The sequence below is a fragment of the Phyllobates terribilis genome, unplaced genomic scaffold, assembly GCF_046119375.1.
Source record: "Phyllobates terribilis strain yellow unplaced genomic scaffold, ASM4611937v1 Scaffold_1__5_contigs__length_1240528914, whole genome shotgun sequence".
NCBI classification, from domain to species: domain Eukaryota; kingdom Metazoa; phylum Chordata; class Amphibia; order Anura; family Dendrobatidae; genus Phyllobates; species Phyllobates terribilis.
The window spans coordinates 1147644719-1147670688 of NW_027362761.1; the positions used below are offsets into that span (position 1 = coordinate 1147644719).

General features: G+C 42.8%; 1 protein-coding gene across 6 annotated transcripts in view; it reads left to right on the plus strand.

The window, feature by feature from the left end:
- Positions 1–25970, plus strand: part of JAKMIP1 (janus kinase and microtubule interacting protein 1) — a 199174-nt gene that overhangs the window by 146769 nt on the left and 26435 nt on the right. For 2 of the 6 annotated variants that reach the window (XM_073648252.1, XM_073648219.1), the window contains exons 14-19: positions 966–1067; positions 3649–3702; positions 9308–9373; positions 13182–13262; positions 14250–14327; positions 17850–18053. In XM_073648252.1, coding sequence (XP_073504353.1) covers positions 966–1067; positions 3649–3702; positions 9308–9373; positions 13182–13262; positions 14250–14327; positions 17850–18053 — 585 coding nt within the window. The remainder of the gene's footprint in view (positions 1–965; positions 1068–3648; positions 3703–9307; positions 9374–13181; positions 13263–14249; positions 14328–17849; positions 18054–25970) is intronic. The other 4 variants (XM_073648227.1, XM_073648234.1, XM_073648243.1 and 1 more) reach the window with 4 other exon arrangements.

Sequence of the window (25970 nt, forward strand, 5' to 3'; positions counted from 1 at the left end):
TTACTGGGTGCTGCAGCTCAGCTTCTATTCTCTTAACCAGGAGCCGAACTGCAGCACCCATGTAAGGCCACTACACTGTGTACAGAACTGTGTTGACCCGGTGCCATTTACTCTGTAAATCTGGTTGAAGGTGAAAACAGCTGATTGGTGTGGGTTCCTGGTTTTGGACCCCAACCAATCTAATATGAATGACAACCCACGGATAGGTCATTAATATCTGAAGCCTGGGTAACACCTTTTTCAGATTTTGAGGTCACTCGGACATGTCACATGGGGCTCCAACTTCAGGATAAATTAATTTATTGTCTTAAAGGGTTAATCCCATCTTCATAAAATGAATTTGGTCGGATAGTGCTTGTAAAAACAAGCACTTTTTTGCAATTTACTGCTTATTAAAATTTGCAGCTGCTCTTGAGATAATACTTCTTTTCTTTTGTTCACAGCTCGTTGCCTAGGAGACCGACCACCGCTTCTGTCTAACCTTGTCTTGTTGAATTTGACTGGGATTAAGATCAGGAAATAACAGTGCGATCGTGACAAGTTTCAAAACGGTGCTTACTATCTCAATACAAAAGAGACAGCAAAACAGGCGCAGCGCTTACAAGCTAACAGCGGTGGTCGGTCTCCAAGGCAACAAACTGTACACAAAAGAAAAGTGTTAATATCTCAAGAACGGATGGAAATTTTCCATAGCAGTAAATTGCAAAACTGCTTGTATTTGCAAGTACTATTGGACAATACCCATGTATGAAGATGGGAATAGCCCTTTTAAAGTGATAGATTTATGAGGGTGAGGAGCCCCATTTCTGCATAGAGGATGGTTATATCAGTAAATGGACTTTTCTCCTTATGAATACAAGCTGATTATTTGCTGATGGCTTCCTGTGTTTATATCAGGGCGATTCTCCATGACATTCTTAGGTGTTCTATTAGGATCAAATGTAAAATAACACATTTTTTCCCAGGAGAGAGAACGAAGGTCTCCAGCCTTTAACCTCCATATAGCCAGCTTCCCAGAAAATAATGGAAGCGCTCTGCAGCTTTTCTGTCAGCAGGAAGGAATTAAGGTAGATGCAGATTCACTTCTCTCTTCTGGTGCATACCATGTGTTTCCACTGCCATGAACCCATGAAACGTCCTTACATATGCCCCATGCATGGTCACCATTGCCATTGTACAGCTAATTTGGAGTTTTAACGATGTGAGAGGTTCAGCCGCTGCCATATGCTTAGACCATGCAATTCACTTGCTTACAACACATTTGCTTAGTTCACAGATGGGTACTTTTACTACGTAAGGGTTTAGTGCGCCCTACCACATGCTCAATAAATAGGATCATCTATGGGGTGGGGGGTGGGGTAGTCCAAAAATTTACACACTTTCATTTGTGGTTCCATATTAAAAACCTGAGGTCCACCACCTAAAATGTATAGGCAAGAGTGGACATATTGACTGCAGAAACACATAACATACAGTGGTAATACTAGTAGAGGTCAGATAAAAGTGCATCCAAGCAATACAAGATCGGCAGGTAACATCACTGTATACGGAGGATAAAGGTGGCCATAATCATTAGATAAATGCCAGCAGGTCCCGCTTTTTATTTCTTGTGTATGGTGGTGTGTTGACTCTCCTCCCGATGGGCAGAAAAGAAGGTTTGGGCATGTTGGATTTCAACATTCATGATCCTTTTGTTCCAACTTCAACTCCCCATTAAAAGGGTTGTCCGCTACAATATTTAATTGTACAAATTGGACCATGGTGATCTTAAGATTAAACGAAGAAAAAAAAGACAAACCCCCTACTAGACCTGTGTTCCCCCAACAGTCTTCTGGACTCATCTTCAGGCTGGGGTATTTCACATGACTACTGCAGTCAATCAGCGGTGACTGATTGGTTGGTTGCAGCCTTGACGTTCCATCCAAATTGGAAGAATTGCTAGAAGATATTTTTTTTTCTGGCCACTGAGTGACTACAGACATCACGTGATACCCCTTGCTGGAAGAGAAATCGAGGAATCTGGCTAGAGACACAGGATGTGGTGCCAAGGAATAGCAATGGTCTACAAGGCATGGGAACATGTACCTTTGGTTCAACTTGTGTAGCTCTACAGAGGTAGCCCAAGAGTAAGGGGGCTTATTTCCACCTCCAGAGCAGGTATAATTGTGCATTACGATGAGCTATTGGACTACAAGGACCCATATACTGTTCTTGCATAGGTGCCCTTTCTAGTGTGTCTGCCCCTGAAACTAGGTGAGCATCTGCTCATTTTATTTTAAGATGAACATGGGACTCTTTGTATAATATTGTAATGGACAATCCCTTTACGAACACAGAATTGAGCAGAAAGATTTGCAGAACCATGGTCCAGTGGCCATATGATATCATGTCCGTGGCTGCTGGACCACTGACCTACTGGCATTCCCTTCGTCTCTTCTGATTAGTATGCGGCAGGTATGTAGGAAGAGGTCTGCGAGGCTCTGGTCCTGGGGAACATGGATTACTGATGTAGGCCAGGTTCTACAAATCTTCCTGCTCAACTCTAGAACATGCGTGCTTGGCTAGGCCGAGCATGCATGTGCAAAGAGTGGTGATGGGGGGGATATGGAGGAACACCTGTTTGGTTGACATGACATCTATATAAAGCTATTTTTGGGTTGCCATTTTAAAAATTTGGCAAGTACAATCTAAAGCATATGGCCACCTTAAGACAGGACATCGTGTGCTACAGTGTATAAGGGGGGGGGGGGGTTGCAATCACAAAATATATCTAAGTAAAGCTGGTTACACATGTTTGAGAAGAACAGTCCATTTTTGGATAGGAATACCCGCCCCTGCCTCAATGGCATAGAAGAGACAGTTATCCCTGGGTTAGGAGACCCAGCGGTCAGGCCGGGTATTCCGGCTGGAGCACAAACGTGAGAAACCAATCTTATATACAGTGAATTACTTTTATGTTCCTGCATTATTTATGCAGGATATATTTATATTTAGGGTAGGCTATGTGATCGATGATAAAGATCCCATAATTCTAGAGAAGTATGCTAAGATATGACATTGAATGCCTTATGATAAGGTCTAAGCGTTTTGGACTCCTAAGCGGTCACAATTCGATTACTCTATAGTACTAGATTCTGCCGTATGGAAAAGAGGGACCTGTGTTGGTTGATGAGATCCAGATCACTGTTATATCCCAGTATACCCCTTTATACCCATATCAAACACACACAGGAAGTTTACATACATATACGGGGCAATGTAGGGTCTGTAATATGACCCAATGGTTTACGATAGTCCACCTATTATTACTTTGTGCCATAATACTGGCACATCCTAGTGTTTATGGGTGATACATTTGCCGGTGTCTTCATATCTCTCACGCCATTGTATAGAGCAGCCTGTATTGATGCTTGAACAGTGATTCGAGCCCTTTAGTGATGGGGAGACCTGCAGATGATTGCTCTACAATCTGTTGCAGGCCTCAATGAGACATAAAGAGTCTTCAGGCTATAGCTGCATGGTATGTATTCCTCAACAATCATCTTCAAGTTACATCGTTCGACATTCTCGGCCTTGTGTATCGGGATAATTGCAGTCACTTTGGGGCATGACCTGGTCTTATGTACTCATGCGGCTGCTCTCTTTCAGGATGTGGATATTTCGGAGCTGATGAAGAAGCTGGATATACTTGGAGATAATGGGGTAATTTCCTGATTCATGTCCATACTGAATAATCTGTGGCTGCTGTGTGTCTTTGATATATACTTCTAAACATTGAAATTGCACCACCAAGAAAGAAAAATCGTGGTATTATCGAAATCACAGGATAAATAGACATTTGTTACTAATATGGAAATGATCAAAAAATGGAAATTGATTTTTCAAAACATTTCGATTGATTCAGTATCGAGTATGAGCACCACACACAGAAATCCATGTACTTGCATGTCTTGGCTGCTATCAATCAGTTTATTAAGTGTCTGAGAAATGTTCTGGCGCGCTGAATGCACTTGGGCAAATAATCAAGATCCACTGCTGGCAGCTCTCTTTGCAATTGCCGACTAATGATGTCCCAGGTGTGCTATATGAGAGACAAGTCCAGAGACGCTGCAGGCCATGGTACAACGTTTAGGACATACAGGCTTCTCACAATAGCACAAGAAACGTGGCCTGGTGTTGTGATATTGAAAATCTCCCTGGGAGATCTCTTCCTCGTGAAGACCTCTTCATGATGATGTGCATGTGGTCTCCAGACAAATCTCTGGCTATCACTGCATCCAAGTCAAATGCAGGACTCATTACTGAAGAAGATAGACCTCCATTCCAGTCTCCATTGCCGTCTTGCTCTGCACCATGATAACCTTTGAGGGAAATAGCATGAGGCCAATGGATCACCTGTAGCTGGATGTCGGACTTGTAACCCAATGTTGTGCAAACACCTTCTTATGGTTTGTGTAGACACTGTTTGATGCCTTGTTCTCGGTATGTGATGTCTACTTTCACTTGCCGTGCAGAAAGATTCACTTTGCCCCATTTTTCTAATCTGACGAGACCACATGGGCAACACAATGAAGATGCCTTCACGAGGGAAAGTTACACCTACCTGGATTATTGTGTTGGGTGACCTTACGTAGCCTCTAATTTTACTTGTCTCCATTCCATGTACACTAACAGCTCGGCGTTACACTGATTTGGTTTTGGAACCAGTGGTACGGACATTTCTCCAAAGTGTCCCAGGAGCCATTTTTCAACACAACAACACCAGACCGCATGACACCATGGACTTCAGCGTCTCCAGACTTGTCTCCCATCGAGCACTTCTGGGACATGGTTGGTCGGCAATTGCACAGGAGCTGCCAGTAGCGGATCATAATGATTTACCCAAGTGCATTCAAGGCAGCAGAACATTTCTCAGACAACCATTAATGACCTCACTGATAGCAGCCGAGGCTGTAGGTGCAGGGATTTCTGCATGTGACGCTCAGGCTCCATACTGAATAAATCGAGATGTTTCGAATATGTTGCTTCCATTTTTTTCATTATTTGCAGATCATTAACATCTCTATCCATTTTACCTAGAAAGTATAGGGTTTTTTCTAGCATTTTAAAATTTGCATCTAATTGCAATTTTTGGCTTATCTAGCACTGATGTTTTCTTCTCCATTCACATCCAAAGCTAAAAACAGAATTGTTTTGAATCAGGATATTGTGGGAGACCTATAAAGAGTACCTATCCTTTTAAACATCTCATGTAGAAAAGCATGATTTTGCTGCCCTCCGCTCCCCACAACAAATTAAAACAACTTTTGGTGCATATGCAAGTCTATGTCCAGGACCTGACCTGGTTCTCATGATCTTAAACTTGCCAACCATTTTTTTTTGAGTGGGTGGTTCCTTTTCATCCAAATTCTGCCAGCACTATAGGTGATAGAACTTCCTTTTCAGTATGCAATGTGCCTGTCGTTGTCCAGAACTAAAAACCCGCCTCTTTGTATGTTATGCCTGTATGCGATTTGACATTCAGGGGGACAGCAGCAGAGAGGCACAGACCTCCTGTGATCGAGATATATTGGGATCTTCTGCTACAGGCGGATTACACTTGACAATGCATGTATTTAATGCCAATGTGAAATTAGTTGAGGAAGAGGTGCAGATTTGACCTTTCGCATCTTGGGACACCTTCGCTTATTTCGGAGACCTCTGCACAAGTGCATTCTTTGCAACATTTATTGCTATATACCATGGAATTATTACGGGTCGGTGATCTCCAGTTTACACCAAGAGAGCGTTTCTACTATGTGAAGACTGAGCCATCGAGGTGTGACAAATCCTCAGTATAAAGAGTTTGCGAGAGCTGTGAGCTGAGCATTATTCCCTTCATGTCACAGTTACTGTCTTAAATGAAGAACTTCACCATATATCATAGGTCACCTTGAAGGCCACGTTCACACGTTCAGTATTTGGTCAGTATTTCACATCAGTATTTGTAAGACAAAGTCAGGAGTGAGAGAAAAGTATAGAAGGGGTGACGTGTTTCTATTATACTTTTCCCCTGATTGTTGCACTCCTGGTTTTGGCTTACAAATACTGATGTAAAATACTGACCAAATACTGAACGTGTCCGTAGGGGAGAAGTCTGATGAGGGTTGCGCTCTCTATAGTAAAAAAAAATGGGTGAAATGAAGTAATGGAAACTGAAGAGTCTGCATTAAAGAGATTATTATCAAATCCCCAAACCGGAGTTGTGGCCCCTGTCATCTAGTGCGGGGCTTGGAGGTCACTCAACTTACTTCCCAACATTTCTGTTGGAGGAATAGGGTCGTGTAGGTCCGGCCCTCCAAACTTGCCCAGGAATGCCCCCAAACCTTGGGAATACACCTATAACACCCACTTTAGAAAAGGTTTATACAACACCCACTCCCTTTCTGCCTGGGAAGTACCGGCTGAGTTTTGGACAGTCATGGCAAATTCGGGACAATTGGTAGGTACTGTATGCATTCTAGACCAAACATAATGGAGGTCCATATCAGTTACGGTATGCAACAAGAACTTGACTACTATATGGCGGTTCACAATGCCAAATTTCCAACAGCTGTGGTCTCTGCTCACCCCCACACTCGACCATGTGGAGCCACACACCCTCATAGCCATCTCACCATTTATGTACCTTCCAACAGTGATGGCAAGTAGCCTCCTCACCCAAGAAAGCAGGGCTCTGTTGGGGGCACAGCAATTTACAATTGTAAATTGCTTCCCAAGAGCAGTTTATTTAAAAAAAAAAAAAATTGTTTAACCCTAGAACGCATACCTGGGGCCTCGCAGGCCCGCCCTGTTAATTGTTTTCTATTTTCTGCAGGATTACTTTAGTTAGAATTTTGAAACTCTAGGTATTCCTCGGGTATATAGTTGTTTGTCATTTTTGTTTGAGTTATTCCATGTTATTTGCACACGGGCCTAAAGGGCCCCAGGTGTGTGAAAAAGTAGATTTCTATGGTCATGCGTTCTAGGGTTAATCATCCTTCCCTGGTCCAGCGCTCCTCCCGATGTTTGTTTTTTTTCCGCAATGCTAAAGTCATGTCACCAATGTGAGACTCAGCGCTGGACCTGGAGAAGATGAGTACAGCACATTTTGCTTTTTTGAACCAAAGGAGGGTGAGTAGAGATGGTTTTTAAACAAACTGCGCCTGGAGGCAGAAAACCCCTTTAAGGGTGGTTCATATTGCAGATTTCAGCTTTCAACTGAATCATCAACACTCTAACATTTTGGGAGAATAAACTGCTTTTTTATTTGGTATGACGCGACCCCTGGGCCGTGGGGTACTCGGTAGCCGGGCCGGTCGTTGCTAGGTAGATGTCACAGTGGCGGTGACCCGGTCCGTGACCCAGGGCGGTCAATAAAAGGGGATATTTACAGGGGATTTATAGTTCGTATATACAGTTTGTGACGCCACCTGTGGAATGCCGCTAAAGGGAACCGCCGCTGCGGAGCAGGTCCTCTGGAGCTGATGTTAGTGCAGCAGAGTTGGTTTAGCTCTCCACAGGTAGAGCTTAGCTCCAGGGCAGTGTAGATGTTGTTGAGCAGTGTAGTGCAGGGGGTGATGGCGCAGTAATAATTTGCAGAGACAGTGGGGTGCAGTCTTCCGGATTTACTCACAGTTCTCACTTTGCTCCTGGTTACAACTGCAGATCATAACTTCCCACGTCATTCTGTGCTTACTCAAGGAGGGGTTCAGCCAACCCTCAGGTACCTCTGGAGTACATAACAGGACCCCCTTCTGTGTGTTCCTTATGGCCGTCTCCCTGCACCTCACAACCAGTGTCCCAATCCAGTGACCGCGGGCCTTGTCGGGCGACGTCGTCTCTGTCCCCTGGGTCCTCTATGGCCACCTTCTCGGTGAGTTAGATGTGGCTTTGGGTTGCAGCGCCTGAAATGCTGCACCCTCCGGTTACCTAGTTGAATATTGCAATTCTCACTAGTTAGGGGCCGGTCCCCTCTGCGACCCGATCCCTCCACCGCATGGTAGATTCGGGCGTACGGGTGGCCTCGAGCACTGCCCGTACCCCTGGGATCCTTTCTTCACTCCTGGAGCCTTCTCTCTGCTCCAGTTCCTTCATTCTTTCTTCTCCTGGGCCTCCTCCCTCAGGCCTGCACTTCCCTGAGCAGAGTTCCTGCAGAGCTCCTGCTCCCAACTCCTCCTCTGACTCTCTCTCACTTCTCCTCTGACTGAAATGTTCCACCCTCTCTTTAATATCACTTCTTACTGAGCTCCCCTGAACTACTTCCTCCACCCACACACACTACATGGTTCCCCCTACTTTTGTTCCCCCCACTCCAACCAGGGACAGGGCTCAGCAGAGAAGCAGCGCATCTTGCCCCTCCTGCCGGTCTGGAGTAGTGTAGTGTTGGATGCGGGTGTTAGGTTCCCGGGCAGTACTCCTTCCTTACCTGAGAGTGAGATACCACACCTCTGGGTGAGATGCAGTACCTCTGTGGCGACTGAACCCGCAGGGGCGCCACAGGTACATAATGCAACAATTGCATTATCATAACATGAAAGATACAGGGAACAACTGATACAAAGAAAACTGAAAGGTCATATAATACAGTCTAGAGAAGACCTACACATGGAAACAGTTAACACCGTGCCAACTGTTGTCTGCTCAATACAGTACTTTCCGCATAAGCCTGCAGCTGTTGTATCTCTGGATTTTATCACCTAAAGGAAGTGTTGTTTAATCTATTGATTTATGTTATGTTATATATATTTATGTTATATTATATGTCATGCTGCATATCGAGGTCTTCTGCTCTGAGATGATGACCTCTCATGCTGCATATCGAGGTCTTCTGTTCTGAGATGATGACCTCTCATGCTGCTTATCGAGGTCTTCTGCTCTGAGATGATGACCTCTCATGCTGCATATCGAGGTCTTCTGCTCTGAGATGATGACCTCTCATGCTGCATATTGAGGTCTTCTGTTCTGAGATGATGACCTCTCATGCTGCATATCGAGGTCTTCTGCTCTGAGATGATGACCTCTCATGCTGAATATTGAGGTCTTCTGCTCTGAAATGATGACCTCTCATGCTGCATATCGAGGTCTTCTGCTCTGAGATGATGACCTCTCATGCTGAATATCGAGGTCTTCTGCTCTGAGATGATGACCTCTCATGCTGCATATCGAGGTCTTCTGCTCTGAGATGATGACCTCTCATGCTGCATATCGAGGTCTTCTGCTCTGAGATGATGACCTCTCATGCTGCGGGGTACAGTGTGTGTAATTTTGAACTTTTTTTTTTCGACAGAATCTGCGGAATGAAGAGCAGGTTGCAGTAATCCAGGCGGGAACTGTCTTATCCCTCTGTGAAAAGGTACCCAGCCCTCACCGTACAATCTTTTCTTCTCTGTTGCTACCGTAGATACCGGCTGCTATAAATGGAAGCTCCACTCGACTCATGATATGTGCAGGGAAGCGGTGAGGAGTTCCCTTGTTCCTCAATACTAGTAAAAGATGTTATATGGATAATACATTATTTTTGGAGACTGCAGCTCTCGGATATGTGGTTTACGATTGAAGAATGAGCTTGATGGCCTCGATTGAAGATTCTAGAATTTAGCAAAAATACCTAATGATGTATCTAGTCCCTGTCACGTGAAGAAGTACAAGTTCGTCATTCATAATCCCACTCCGAGGCTTGTTCTCAGCTCATAACGGAGCTTTTATCAATCTGCTGCAACCACTAATTAGAAATTAGTATTGATAGAGCTAGTGTGACAATTTCTGAAGCTTCTTCTCCGCCAGTATTTTGTCTCCTGGTTGCTTGGTTGCTTCCTGCTCAGCGGAGACATTTATTACATATAATTGGGCTAAGCAACTTCTCTTGCGAATGTTACGCATTAAGATATTGATGATGTTTTTAAACGTAACATAAATCAGGATTTAGCCAAGAGAATTAAACTTCTTAAGGCTGTGTGCCCACTATGCGTTTTTTAAGCGTTTCCGCAGTTGCAAAAACGCTGCAGAAACGCTTAAAAAACGCATGGTAGAAGGTCTGCCATATTCCCCAATGATAATCCGCATGTGCTGTGCACATGCTGCGGAAATTTCCGCTGCGGATTATCATTGCGGAAAAAAAAAGCAGCACTTCCAATTATTTTGCGGAAGTGCTGCGTTTTCGCCGCCATTGACTTGCATTAGATCGCATGGATTCCGCATCACTGTATATGTAGATGCGCATTCCATGCGTTCTAATGTGCGGCTGGTACCCAGGTCTAGAGGAGAGGAGACTCTCCTCCGGACCTGGGTACCATAGAAAACTGTAAAAAAAAGAATAAAATAAAAAATAAATATATACTTACCTTCTGACGGCCCCCTCTGCGCTCCTCCTCGCATGCCGGCAGTTCACAATGTACTGAAGGACCTGCGCTGACGTCATAGTCTTGTGACGGGTCACGCGACGTTAACGTCGGCAGGTCCTTCAGTGTACTGCTGCCGGCGCCGGGACAGTGAAGCAAGTCAGCGCTGGCCATCAGAGGGTAAGTATAGATTTATTTTTTATTTTTTACCATTCTTTTACGGTCACACTATATAAATCCATGCCGGTTGCATGGATTTATATAGTGTGACCAAGTTGTCAAGCACTTTCCAAGTGATGCTAAAATCTCTTGGAACGTGCTTGTCAACCCGCATGCGGAAATGCATGTGAAGAACGCTTCACATCCGCATGTCCCTGGCAGGAAAACGCATGTACAATCCGCATGCGTTTTTTTTTGCCAGGGAGATGCAGAAACGCTCAGGAAAAAATCCTGAACATTTCTGCATCGTGGGCACATAGCCTTAAGTGGGATTTCCCAATACAACATTCCCTGTCCATATGGGCTATGGTGGTCCACAATATCATTCACAAAGGGTGTTTAAAATGATAGAAAAAATTCTTGAAAAGAAACAATTTTGGGTCCAACCCTAGAAGCCCCCATAATTTAACGGGGGCAGATACAATATTACAATTATAGGGTCAGTAATTGTAATATTGTGGACAGGAATAGATCTGAAGAGACTAGTTTTAGGGTATGTGCACACAAAGTCTTTTTCAAGCAGATTCCACCTCGAACCCACCTGAAAAAAGTACTAAATAAACGTCCAAAAGAATTAACATCTTCACAGCAATGTCTAAACGAGTTGCTGTGCATATGTTCATGTTTATTTATCATCTTCCAAAGCCGTGAAATGGTTAAAAGAAGTGACCTGACCATTGTTCTGGTGGCATTATTCTACCTACTCACTATTATTGCATACAATTTGAACAAAAAAAAACCTGCACTGGTGCAGAAGACATCTGAAAATATGTACAAAGAGACACTTCAGGAAAAACACTGGCAACTTTTCCTGAAGCGTCTTCTGCTTCAAAAACGCAATGGGTACGCTGATGTCTAAAACACATCGGGTGCATAAAAGGTTTCTTCAAGAATAGAGAAGGTATCGTGCTGATCGCAAAGTGCTTATAACAGAACTGCGGGGTTGTAGTTTTCCCTGCATGCTCCTGATGCCTTTACCAAATGTGTTCTCAGGGTGTCCTTCACATGATAAAAGTCAAAAGAGTGTAATTTTTCTTCCTTAAGGTTGGTATTTATGTCAATGTTCCATTGTTTTCTCTGGATCAGTTCTATGGAAATGGGCAGATCTAGGGAGGAACTGGGGCGGGACTGGGTGTGACCATGCCTCTCGTCGATTTCATCAAATGTGTCGGTGTTTTCTACATCACAGAGGTGCATGCCACTTAGAAGAGATGCCGAATTCATTAATGAACTACGTCAAGACTGGCGTAGCCTCCTATTAAATCTGGAGTATCTGACAGGTGTCATGAAATACTAGAGTAAGATTTCTGAAGTAGGAAACGCCACTGCTTTTTGTGAATTAGACGAGTTGTGGCATTACGCCAATGCCGCACCCCCATCTTGCTCCAGGTCCTCTCATTTCATTACACCAATGCCGCACGCCCATCTTTCTCCAGGTCCTCTCATTTCATTATTCCAATGCCACACACCCATCTTGTTCCAGGTCCTCTTGCTCCAGGTCCTCTCATTTCATTCCACCAATGCCGCACCCCCATCTTGCTCCAGGTCCTCTCATTTTATTCCACCAATGCCACACACCAATCTTGCTCCAGGTCCTCTCATTTCATTACGCCAATGCCGCACCCCCATCTTGCTCCAGGTCCTCTCATTTCATTACGCCAATGCCGCACCCCCATCTTGCTCCAGGTCCTCTTATTTTGAAGGAGAGGGAGAAACTAGCATTAAAACACCTAAAGTTGCAAAAGTTTAGCACAACACAGAGTTGCTACAAAATTTTTCTACTTTTCCCATTTCTTACGTCACTTTTTTTTGTTGTTAAAGGTTGGATGAATCGGGCCCCATATGAATAGACCCTATAACCGAATAATGTCTAACTCATAAAAGACAGCAATGCTAGTTTTTGATCTTGTTCTATGAGGTGGAAGCAACCACAAATCACATTTCAACCTGTCAATGGCCCAATTATAGGTGATGGTAATGTCATTATATACGTCCAGCTCTTGACTGTCTCCTTGAACATTAAGATTGTATACTGACGTATTGGCCCCAATCCATTATTTGGGTTGATTTTTTTTAAGTCACTTTTTTTTTTCTTGTGGTATTCATTGACTTTTTTGCTACAAATTTATCAAAATTGCACACACGGTCATCAGTTTATCACAAAGTAAAAAAAAAGTTTTTTTTCTCTCTGTCAGCCATTTTTGTGCCTTCTTGAAAAAAAAAAGTCCCTAAAGACGACACTATGTTTGACGTATGTAAGACCACACCATGGGATTGGAATAGAGTTGAACCAAATTTTGCAATTTTTTTAAAAAGTCACAATTGAAGAATCAGACAAAAAATATTTGGAATTACTAAACTCCACCTACAAAGTGGAAAACCAAGAGTAAAGAAACAGAAAAGCACATATAGACTTCCAAAAAGGCAGAAATGGAATAATGAATTAGGAGTAAACAAAAAAAAGGCACAAAACTACACAAAAAAACAAGCGCAAAGTCGATGATGAATCGGGGAGATGATACAGGGTATTGCCACCTGGTAAAAAAAAAGATGCAACTCTGGTTTTAATTATTGGTTGGATGTTATATTTGTCTTTGGTTGCAGTGGTTAAAACAGATTGAGGTGACAGAAGCCGCCCTGACTCAGAAGATGATAGATCTGGAAAATGAGAAGGTAAGATTACGAGTAAGTGGAGTTTTTGTAAAATATTTTCAATCACCCAAACTTTTTCCATCTTCCTCCACTCTCAGTCTATAAGACGTCCATTGCTTACATCTTTCAGGTGGAAATTTTTGGGGGATTTTTGGTCGGTTTATTTTGGGATTCTAGGTAAAGCATTTGGATCATGTTGTTGCATCTTGGAGTCTAATATGCTGCTTCCTGAGAAGCCATGCGACTCCTTGCCTGCCTTTAATAGATAGCACATCACAGGCAGGCTGAATATCATGACAGCCATGTTTTCACGGGGAGCACTTGTACCTTTAATAGTGAATGGAGCAGTTTACACGTCCGTTATTTTTCACAGATTGAGCAGTTTGGGCAAAATTGGGGAGAAATGTCTGATTTTGATCCGAGTGTCAGCTCAAAGCCACATTCACACATTCAGTATTTGGTCAGTATTTTACATCAGTATTTGTAAGCCAACCAGGAGTGGGTGATAAATACAATAGTGGTGACGTGTTTCTATTATACTTTTCCTCTGATTGTTCCCCTCCTGGTTTTGGCTTACAAATACTGATGTAAAATACTGACCAAATACTGAACGTGTGAACATGGCCGTGAAAAAAAGCGTGGTTGACATCCATGTGCAGTCCGTTTTTCACTGACTGATAGAAGTTGGAGAAACATTTTTTTTTATTTCTTGTGCGAGAAAAACTGACGAAACTCGAACCAAACTCTGACAAAGCTCTAATGAAACTGACCGAAATCACTTATGAAACTTGGTCAATGTTTCTTGTGTGTGAAAAGAGCTGACATGCGAATAAGGCTTTAGATTTGCAAACTCATTCATCGGTCATTCCTTGAGAAAGCCCATCTTCTACAGCTTCCATTATCTTTTTGGCAGATGTTCTGTCAAGTTTGAAGAGCACTTCATATCTTTTCTTAGAGCTCCTTGAGTTGCTTAATTTTGCTCTTGCCAATTCTTAGCACTTTTTTGTAATTTTTTTTTAGGAATTGTTCAGCAAACAGAAGGGCTATTTAGAAGAAGAACTTGATTACCGGAAGCAAGCACTTGACCAAGCACATATGGTAGGCGTTAAGTATGAACCCCATTACATGGCTAGGGAATAATTAGTTTTGAATATTTGGGATCTTAGAGATAATAGTAAGGAAATTCATGATTCTACTTTAGTAGCCAGGACGGAGACGTAGTACTGAGAGCCAGTAATGGCTATAATGCTCCACGGGACAGCTGGGCAAAGTAATAGTAATTTGCAATACACAGCTATGTCCTACCTTGATCATTGGATTTGGCTTTGTAATTCAGAACACAGTTGGACAATGTAAGGGCAGTGTGATACCCTATTAACACTATCACTTCCTAGTAAGTGTGATTACTCTAGGAGAACTTTTTTAAAGAATAACTAAACTTCCTTATTGAATTTTTAAATTTAACCAGCATTTGAATTGCCTGCAGATCGGTGGGAGTTCGGGTCCTGAGACCCTCACCAATTGCTTAACAGACCCCCCAAAAGTCACAGCTCAATAGACAGGAGCGCACACAGATTCAAGAGAAACCATAGGCTTCTAGCCTATAGTACTTTTAGCCTATGCTTTCTATTGAATCTGTGCTCCGGTCTGTGTGTGCTCCCGTCTGCCAAGCTGTTTATCTCGTGGGGTCTATTGTGCGATCGGTAGGGTCTCAGGGCTCAGAACCCCAGCAATTTACAGGCAATAAAAGTGCTTGTTAATAAAAAAGGAAACGTGCGTCGGGTGTGGTGGGACCCTCTTTATACCTTGCTGCTGTCTTGGAGATAATGTGGGCATTTACCATGTGTTATAATTCTTGATTTCATGTATATTTAAATTTATATACGGGGCTTACTTAGATAATTTATTATCATTTGCCTTACTTCCTATACCATTAGTTTTTACTTTTTGTTACTCATATCTTAGTTATACCCTTCTCTTACATATTTATTGCAGCAAGGCTTCTACTATAGCTTAAACTTTGAAATATGGGTGCCCCCCTTATTTTTTCTTATTTCTGTGGTGTTATTTATATATTTATATATATATATATATATATATATATATATATATATATATATAGTACAGACCAAAAGTTTGGACACACCTTCTCATTTAAAGATTTTTCTGTATTTTCATGACTATGAAAATTGTACATTCACGCTGAAGGCATCAAAACTATGAATTAACACATGTGGAATTATATACTTAACAAAAAAGTGTGAAACAACTGAAAATATGTCTTATATTCTAGGTTCTTCAAAGTAGCCATCTTTTGCTTCGATGACTGCTTTGCACACTCTTGGCATTCTCTTGATGAGCTTCAAGTGGTAGTCACCGGAAATGGTTTTCACTTCACAGGTGTGCCCTGTCAGGTTAAATAAGTGGGATTTCTTGCCTTATAAATGGGCTTGGGACCATCAGTTGTGTTGTGCAGAAGTCTGGTCGATACACAGCTGATAGTCCTACTAAATAGACTGTTAGAATTTGTATTATGGCAAGAAAAAAGCAGCTAAGTAAAGAAAAACGAGTGGCTATCATTACTTTAAGAAATGAAGGTCAGTCAGTGCGAAAAATTGGGCAGACTTTGAAAGTGTCCCCAAGTGCAGTTGCAAAAACCATCAAGCGCTAGAAAGAAACTGGCTCACATGAGGATCGCCCCAGGAAAGGAAGACCAAGAGTCACCTCTGCTTCTGAGGATAAGTTTATCCGAGTCACCAGCCTCAGAAATCGCAGGTTAACAGCAGCTCAGATTAGAGATCAGGTCAATGCCACACAGAGTTCTAGCAGCAGACACATCTCTACAACAACTGTTAAGAGGAGACTTTGTGCAGCAGGCCTTCATGGTAAAATAGCTGCTAGGAAACCACTGCTAAGGACAGGCAACAAGCAGAAGAGACTTGTTTGGGCTAAAGAACACAAGGAATGGACATTAGACCAGTTGAAATCTGTGCTTTGGTCTGATGAGTCCAAATTTGAGATCTTTGGTTCCAACCACCGTGTCTTTGTGCAACGCAGAAAAGGTGAATGGATGGACTCTACATGCCTGGTTCCCACCGTGAAGCATGGAGGAGGAGGTGTGATGGTGTGGGGGTGCTTTGCTGGTGACACTGTTGGGGATTTATTCAAAATTGAAGGCATACTGAACCAGCATGGCTACCATAGCATCTTGCAGCAGCATGCTATTCCATCCGGTTTGCCTTTAGTTGGACCATCATTTATTTTTCAACAGGACAATGACCCTAAACACACCTTCAGGCTGTGTAAGAGCTATTTGACCAAGAAGGAGAGTGATGGGGTGCTACGCCAGATGACCTGGCCTTCCACAGTCACCAGACCTGAACCCAATCGAGATGGTTTGGGGTGAGCTGGACCGCAGCGTGAAGGCAAAAGGGCCAACAAGTGCTAAGCATCTCTGGGAACTCCTTTAAGATTGTTGGAAGACCATTTCCGGTGACTACCTCTTGAAGCTCATCAAAAGAATGCCAAGAGTGTGCAAAGCAGTCATCAAAGCAAAAGGTGGCTACTTTAAAGAACCTAGAATATAAGACATATTTTCAGTTGTTTCACACTTTTTTGTTAAGTATATAATTCCACATGTGTTAATTCATAGTTTTGATGCCTTCAGTGTGAATGTACAATTTTCATAGCCATGAAAGTACAGAAAAATCTTTAAATGAGAAGGTGTGTCCAAACTTTTGGTCTGTACTGTATATATATACACACACACACACACACACACACACACATATATATATATATATATATATATATATTTTTTTAATTATGTCTATGTATTTATATCTAATACAATTTGGGACAATTTATAATGATTTTGACGGCTTGCATTTTTTCCCTTATTGGTGTTAATGCTTGGTTATACAATTAAGCCTTACTACATGGATTGTAAATTTAGGTGTGTATTCTATCAAAGTCAAGTCCAACAATACCTTTACATGGCCAGTCCGTTCCTCCATAGCTGAGAAATCTGCCTTTGTATTGATATGCAATTGAGGATGAAGAGCTATTTGTAGATCTGTAGCCTCTGTCACTCCAGCTCTACTTCTTACCCAGTGCCACTTCCTCCTGCATGACTGATGGCTCCTTTGCCTGAAGTCACACAGCACAGGGGCTGTCAGTCAAGAAGGGGGAGGCGGCGCTGGATGAAGACTAGAGCTGGAGTGACAGAGGCTTCAGATCTACAAATAGCTCTTCAGCTTCTTTTGCAAATCAATTTAAATGCTGATTTCTCAGTAATGGACTGGCCATGTAAAGTTATTGCTGGACTTGTCTTTTAAAGAGCTACATGCACATATAAATAGTTTACAGGATTAAATCCTGCTGAAAGATTAATTTTAAGGTAGTTACTCTTTAAGGTAGTATCCAAAATGGACTTTTCACTCTAGTTATAATATTACAATATATATGTATATACATTTTTATATCCCTGTGGCTATATATAATACATGAGCTATTCTGAGCATTACATTAGTGCTACACCGCTGTATTCTTACTTGCTTCTCTGTATATTTTGCATCCCTTGAACATGCAACTTCTGGTGAACGTTGTGTCTTGTGCTAGAAAATCCAGGAGCTGGAGGCCACACTCTATAATGCTCTACAGCATGAGCCTGGGAGGAGAGTCAGCGAATGTCTGAACGAGGCGCAGAGAGAAGACTTGAGGGCGGCTGTGGAAAAGCTTCGAAGACAGATCCTACGGCAAAGCCGAGAGTTTGACACTCAGATCCTACATGAACGCATGGAGCTCTTACATCAGGCACAACAGGTACAAGATACCATGGGTAGCGATGAAGAATGAACTACGTAATTTATGACACTAAGTTCGATTCACTCTTTTGCCAAACGTTTAGTTTTGGAAAGCTCCCGACACTAAAAGTGTCTACCGGCTGGCCAATGTATGTCAGCATGCCGTGAAAAAAAGGTGCGGAATAGTGGTCTATGCTATTTCTTCCGCAGAGTCTGATGGACTGAAAAGTGATAACCCCCCTAGATAGCATTTTTGAGGCTTGCGTCTTACTTTCGAGTATCTTGGTTATTTTACGGAGTCATAGAAAAAATTACTATAACTTTGCTAATTTTTTTTCTCATATTGACCAAAAAGACAGCGATGGTCTATTAAGGCTTCTGTCTACCACTCCCCTGTTTAATGTAGTGTTATTTACAACTTGTAATAGATTTATACAACCAACATTTAACCGCATAAAATGTATTTGTTTTTTCACATTGGAAATAAGATAAGGTTACAATGAGACCCCCCAATATTACTCCTCCTAGGTCACTTTTTGTTCTATAGAATGAACCCAGTTGTTAACCCTTCATCCGCCATTCATCTGGTCTTACCTCTCCACTCCCCAGCCTGTGTGGTACTTTTTTTTATAGTTGTGTAGTTTTTTTTGTTTTTTTTTAGTTCGCATTTAACTATTTGAACATTTATAAATGAAACCTATTTCAAGAATATAAAATATTTCACTTCTTAGATAATTTCAAAATCATCTAAAAAAAAACTGGAAAAAAACAACTTTTTATTACAAAAAAATAATGTAATAAATAAGTATTATTTTAAAATCATCTAAAAGACAGGCAAAACAGTAACTTTATTCCGAAAAAATAATGTAAGAAATATTATTTCAAAATCATCTAAAAATAGGAAAAAAAACAACATTATTATAAAAAAATAGATGCATCAAAATAATGTAATAAATATTATTTCAAAATCATCTAAAAAAATAGGAAAAAAATAACTTTTTATTACAAAAAACTCTACATCAAAATAATGTAATAAATAAATATTATTTAAAAACCATCTAAAAATAGGAAAAAAACAACTTTTTATTACAAAAAATAACTACATCAAAATAATGTAATAAATAAATATTATTTCAAAATCATCTAAAAAAAAGGGAAAACAGCAACTTTATTACAAAAAAATAATGTAATAAATATTATTTCAAAATCATCTAAAAAATAGGAAAAAAACCTACTTTTTATTACAAAAAAATAACTGTATCAAAATAATGTTAGAAATAAATATTATTTCAAAGTCATCTAAATACAGGGAAAGCAACTTTATTGCAAAAAATAAACTATATCAAAATAATGTAAGAAATAAATAGGTAAATAATGAAAGAAAGAAAGAAAAAAAAAGTATATAGAGATTAGACCAACTTGTAATAAGCTTACGGTATATAGTATATTCCCATTATGGCCACAAACAGAAAAACTGTAACTACGGGGTTAAATAAATCAGAAATAACAGTCAATTAGGGGCTCTGGTGGGCATTTGCTGAGCTGTATGGCATTCAGAGACTTGCAGTTCTATAGTAAGTCATGTTCTGCATTAGTGGACTAAGTACGGGGGAAAACATACCATTGGTGCAACCTGTGCAGCCGCCCAGGAGCCAAATGCGGAAGGGGGGCCATGTACACCTCCAGAGCAGCTTCTGCCACAGACACATTATTGGACTTCAAAGGGCCCATATATTGTTCTAGCACAGGAGCCCTCTTTTGTGTGTGTCTGCCCTTGACTAAGTATATACCTATGCATCCATATAGATGTTATATACCGCATAGATCAGGGAAGGGTATATCATTAGTGCAGCCCAAAAAGTAAGGGGCCACTTCCGCCTTGAAGAGAGCTGCAAAGAGCCCATATATTGTTTTTTGCACAGGGGACTTTTCTGTCTATGTCCACCAGTGACATAGATATTAGATATATTACAATTGTGCGCAAATAATTACGGCATGTAAAATTTCTTTGGTGGAAAGAAAATCTAGGTAATCTTATGCCCTTACCATGTTCCTGATTTATAGTTTCCTCCTGTCCCATCATCTGGAAAGGTAATGGCAGTTTACCTGGCAGGCTGTATATATACTTGGCCTCCCGTAAGGTAATGCAGACATGGTAATCAGCTTTGTGAGTCTGCCCTCGTCCTGCACCCTCTAAGTGTTTTAAACTTCGCCCAATGAAGGACAATCCCATCAGTGAGGTCATAAATCAATTAGGCCATTTTTGTGCTGGGAATGTTCTCTATAGATATATGTCTGATCAGTGTCAGACTGAAGAACGTTAGGCCCACCAGAGGACTTGATTCTGAGGGCCAACCTTTAATCTATACAAAACCAATGCATTATCATTTGTTTTTTTGGACCTAGACTCATTTTTATCAGGCACTATACCAAGTGGTTTAGCCATAAAATGCACAATGTTAGGATTCGGCTCTGCTTGCTGATTCGATCGATTATTACTAGAGATGAGCGTTGTTCTACTCGAACTGTTCGCCAATCTCAAATTCGAGCTGTTTTGGGCGGTGTTCGAGCCGTTCGGCGAACACGAACAATTTGAGAAAAATTCGGCTGTTCGAGGTTATGTTCGATAACTGTTCGTGCACCAAAATCATAACTGGATTTTTTCTCAGTAATGATGAAAATTAATGTTAATCCGCAGTTTGAGTGTACAGCGGGGCGGGGGGAGGGGCAGGGGATGGATCTCTGCAGGAACAATGAAGATCTCCATTTTTTTTTCTCTTTCCCGCATTTACAGTGGGGAGGTGCAATCTGTCAGCCTATCAGCAGCGCACACACGGAGCGAAGTGCTTTTTTTCACACAAGCAAGGGCATGTGTGATTGGCAGTGTATGTCACATGTCCTTGCCCTATAAGACCCAGCCATTTTCCCCGTCGCCACCATTTTCTCACTGCTGCAGCTGCGTGTTAGACGACACCGCTGTTGCTGTGTGCGCTATACCTTGTTAATTTCAAGCCAATTTTCGCACAAATATACAGATAGCTTGGGAGTAGGGAATAGTTGTGATTGCAGTCCTTTTAAGGACTAGGTTACAGCATTTCCTACGACTTTTATCAGGGAGGTCTGTGCTCTTAAATAGATAGGTTGTGGGAGTAAAGACTAATTGTAATTGCAGTCCTTTTCAGGACTAGGTTACATGAGTTCCTATCAGTTTTTGCCAGGCAGGTCTGTGCCAGTGCTGTGCAAGTTTTTTTCACAGCATTTGGCTGAATCTAGCAAAGCTAATCCTTTTTGGCCTATTGCAGAGTGTGTTAGTCAGTGGAGTAGCCTATCTGTGTTGCAAGATATACCACCTGTGTATAGAATACCAATTTTTTTACTGCACCTAGTGAAGTAAAATCTTTTGGGCATAGCATCATTCTATTAGTCCATCTATACTGACCTCCATCAGGTTGCAAATTAAAACTAATTTTTATCTGCATCTACAGTACCTCTGAAAAAATATTTGGGCTTCTAGCAGTGTGTGGGACTTGTTCTATTAGTCCATCTATACTGACCTCCATCAGGTTGCAAACTGAATATAGTTTTTTCTGCATCTACCTCTGAAAAAATATTGGGCTTCTAGCTGTGTGTGGGTCTTGTTCTATTAATCCATCTATACTGACCTCCATCAGGTTGCAAACTGAATATATTTTTTTCTGCATCTACCTCTGAAAAAATATTTGGCCTTCTAGTAGTGTGTCGGACTTTCTCTATTAGTCCATCTATACTGACCTCCATCAGGTTGCAAATTAAAAATAATTTTTATCTACATCTACAGTACCTCTGAAAAAATATTTGGGCTTCTAGCTGTGTGCGGGACTTGTTGTATTAGTCCATCTATACTGACCTCCATCAGGTTGCAAACTGAATATATTTTTTTCTGCATCTACCTCTGAAAAAATATTTGGCCTTCTAGTAGTGTGTCGGACTTTCTCTATTAGTCCATCTATACTGACCTCCATCAGGTTGCAAATTCAAAATAATTTTTTTCTGCATCTAACCCAGCCAATAGTTTTGGCCTAATACCACAGTTTGGCCACTCAGCTCTGCTCGGTTACCATCCATTGTTTTTTTGTGCAAACAACTCCAGAGTTGTGAATTAGTTAACCACCAAAATGAGTGGAAAAAGGCCTGCTGCTGGTGGAAAGGGGAATAGGCGTGTTGGGAAGGGGAAAAAAGGTTGTGTCCGTGGGGTAGGTGTTAAAGCAACAGTAACATCTGCAGAAGAAAGACCATCTTCCAGCCAAGCTAAAATGTCTACTTCTTTTAGCGGACAATGTGATAAGATCCCTTTCTTACGGCCACGCCAATCGCTACAAATTCCAGATGAGGCACAAAAACAGCAGGTGCTTCAACGGATATCAAGTGCTCCTTTAAGTGGGCTCTCCTCCACATCAACTTCAACATCACAAATACTCCAGTCCTCAAAGGTGTCACCCAAATCGCACTTGCTTCCTCACAACTCCCAAATCTCCAGCTGCCCGTCTGAGTATGAGGTAGAACAGATGGTTGAGTCTGCAGAGCTGTTTACTCATACTATAGCCTGGGAATCAGAGGTCGACTCCAGCGCTTCTGTGAATCCAGACGAGGAAATGATCTGCACTGATGCCCAGAATCTTTATGAGTCGGATCCAGGACCAGACGCAGAAGGTTCTGACCATAATGTAGACCCTCATTCCCAAACTGTAACTCCTGTTGGTGGAGACAATGAGGAAGACGATGATAAGACTCAAATACCTGATTGGAGCGACAACTTTAGTTTTTTGTCAGGGCAGGAACAGGTTGGCTCTGAGGACGACGGGTGTGATAACGCACAGGGTGATGATGATGAGGTCGGAGATCCCACTTACTGTCAACCCACAGTCAGCCAAGAGATGAGGTCAGCAGAGGAGGTGGAGGAAGATGCTAGTGACGACGAGGTCAGGTTGCGCCTTCCTGGACAGAGACGTAGTACTGGAAGCACGTCAACAACTGCATCCTCAAACACAACTCTGCCTCTCACCACAAGTCGTGGTGGCTCTTCAGGTCGCATGGGTGCTAAGCCTTGCATAGCCTGGGCATTTTTTCAGATCGATAAAGATGACCCAACTCGTGTTATCTGTAACATTTGTCAGCAAAAGCTAAGTAGAGGCCAAAAAATACATAGTTTGAGTACTTCATGCATGAACCGGCACATGGACATGAAGCATAAGTTGCAGTGGGAAGCTCAGTGTGCTACAATGCGGCCTAGCCGGCCGGGCCAACCACCGTCTGCCATATCTTGTGCATCCGCGGCCTCTTCATCCTCTGTGACTGGGGGGACAGCAGTCACACCTGTTTTGGGGCGCAGACCTGCCACCTCTTTACCCGCAACAGCCAGCGTGATTGGCAGGTCATCATTTTCTTTGGAGGTGGTAACACCAGCTGGTGTTGAGCGCTGTCCGACATCGATAGCACCACCTTTGGATGAAGGCAACCTAACATGTCCGCCTGCATCTTCCTCACAGACCGGCAGTTTGCCGGGGACACCCTTATCAACCCCGTCTAAGCACAATAGCCAGCCCTCGGTCCCTCAGATGTGGACAAGTAAAAGACCATTTCCTCCTAGCCATGAGAAAGCTAAGAGGTTGAATTTCACCATCTGCAAGCTCTTGGCTACAGAAATGCTGCCTTTCCGCCTGGTGGACACAGAGGATTTTCGAGACCTTATGTCCGTCGCAGTGCCCCAGTACCAGATGCCCAGTCGGCACTACTTCTCAAAGAAAGGTGTGCCTGCGCTCCACCAGCATGTCGCACACAACATCACCGCTTCTTTGAGAAACTCTGTGTGTGACAGGGTGCATTTCACCACAGACACTTGGACGAGTAGGCATGGACAGGGGCGTTACATGTCGCTGACTGGGCACTGGGTAACTATGGTGACAGCAGGACAAGGGGCTGCTGTCCAAGTCTTGCCGTCCCCACGAGTTGTGCGTCAATCCTCTTTATGTCAAAGTTCCTCCACTGCTTCTGCCTCCTCAACCTCCTCTCGGTCTTCCACCTGCACCCAAAGCCTGTCTGGTCATGCCACAAGCTTTCTAACTGCGCAGAAGGGATCCTGCACACGTCCTTACTATGCTGGCAGTAGGGCTCAACGTCATCAGGCGGTTTTTACATTGAAATGTCTGGGAAATGTGAGTCACACAGCTGAGGAGTTGTGGTCAGCTCTGGAGAACCAATTTCATGAATGGTTGTCTCCACTGGACCTGAAACCAGGGAAGGCCGTGTGCGACAATGCTGCAAACCTGGGTGCGGCCCTTCGCCGGGGCAATGTCACACACGTGCCTTGTATGGCTCACGTGTTGAACCTGGTTGTCCAGCAATTTTTAGCCCACTATCCCAGACTAGATGGCCTTCTGCAGAGGGCACGGTCGCTGTGTGCTCACTTCCGCCGTTCGCATCCCGCAGCTCAGCGACTTACATCTCTACAGAAGTCGTTGGGCCTGCCACTTCACCGGCTAAAATGCGATGTGCCTACCCGGTGGAATTCAACTCTGCACATGTTGCAGCGACTGTGGCAGCACCGACAAGCCCTGGTGCAATACGTTCTGACGTATAGCCTGGGCCAACGAGATTCAGAGGTGGGGCAAATCACGCTGGAGGAGTGGTCTCAGATCAGGGACCTATGCACCCTTCTGCACAGTTTTGAAATGGCGACGAAGATGTTTAGTGCTGACGATGCCATTATCAGCATGACTATTCCGGTGATTTACATGCTGGAGCACATGTTAAACAGAATTCGGAGTCAGGTGGTGGCACAAGAGGAGGTGGAGGAAGTAGAGGAGGAGGAGTTGTATGCGGAAGGGCTAACATCTGCAAGGTCCAGAAGGTCGGCAGCACCAAGGCGGCAGGCATGTGAGGGTGGGGGAGATGGTTTTACCAGGGCGCATGGTAGCAGCCAAACTAGTGAGGAAGGTGCAGGAGCCCAGGAAGAAGTGGAGGACGAACTGATGGAAGACTCATGAGATGAGGGAGACCTTGATCACATTTCTGTTGTGCGAGGTTGGGGGGAGAGGACAGAGGAAGGAAGCATGATTGTTACCTCGCCACCAACACAACAGGGACTTGGTGCTCCTGGATGCGCAACACACATGAGTGCCTTCTTGCTGCACTACCTGCAACATGACCCTCGAATTGTGAGAATTAGAAATAATCCTGACTACTGGGTTGCCACACTGTTAGATCCCCGGTACAAAAGTAAATTTGCAGAAATTATTCCTGCCATAGAAAGGGATGCACGCATGCAGGAGTATCAGCAGAGACTGTTGCAGAATCTTACATGTGCTTTTCCACAAAATACCAGTGGTGCACGTAGTGAATCTCACAGTTCCAACTTGCCAACCGTGGGACCGTCAAGTGTTCAGCACTCAAACCGTAACAGAACCACAGTATCTGCTGGTAACATCAATTTTGCGGAATCATTTCACCACTTTTTTAGCCCATCCTTTGCAAGGCCACAGGAGACAAGAAGTCTGACACATAGTCAACGCCTAGAGACGATGGTACAGGAGTATCTCCAAGTAAACATTGAAGCCACGACTGTGTCACTGGACCCTTGCTCTTTTTGGGCTTCCAATCTGGATAAATGGCCGGAGCTAGCCACTTACGCCTTGGAGATCTTGTCATGCCCCGCAGCCAGCGTTCTGTCTGAACGTGTGTTCAGCGCTGCTGGTGGTGTGCTGACAGATAAGCGCACGCGGCTCTCCACTGATAATGTAGACAGACTCACGTTCATAAAGATGAACAAATCATCGATCCGAAACGACTTTTCTACCCCTGTGTCATCCTGGGGAGAGTAAAAGCTTGATGATTGGTTAAAATCACCATACCAAACGTTTTAAGCTTTCAAATTACTAATCATGTTTATCTGTATCTTGAC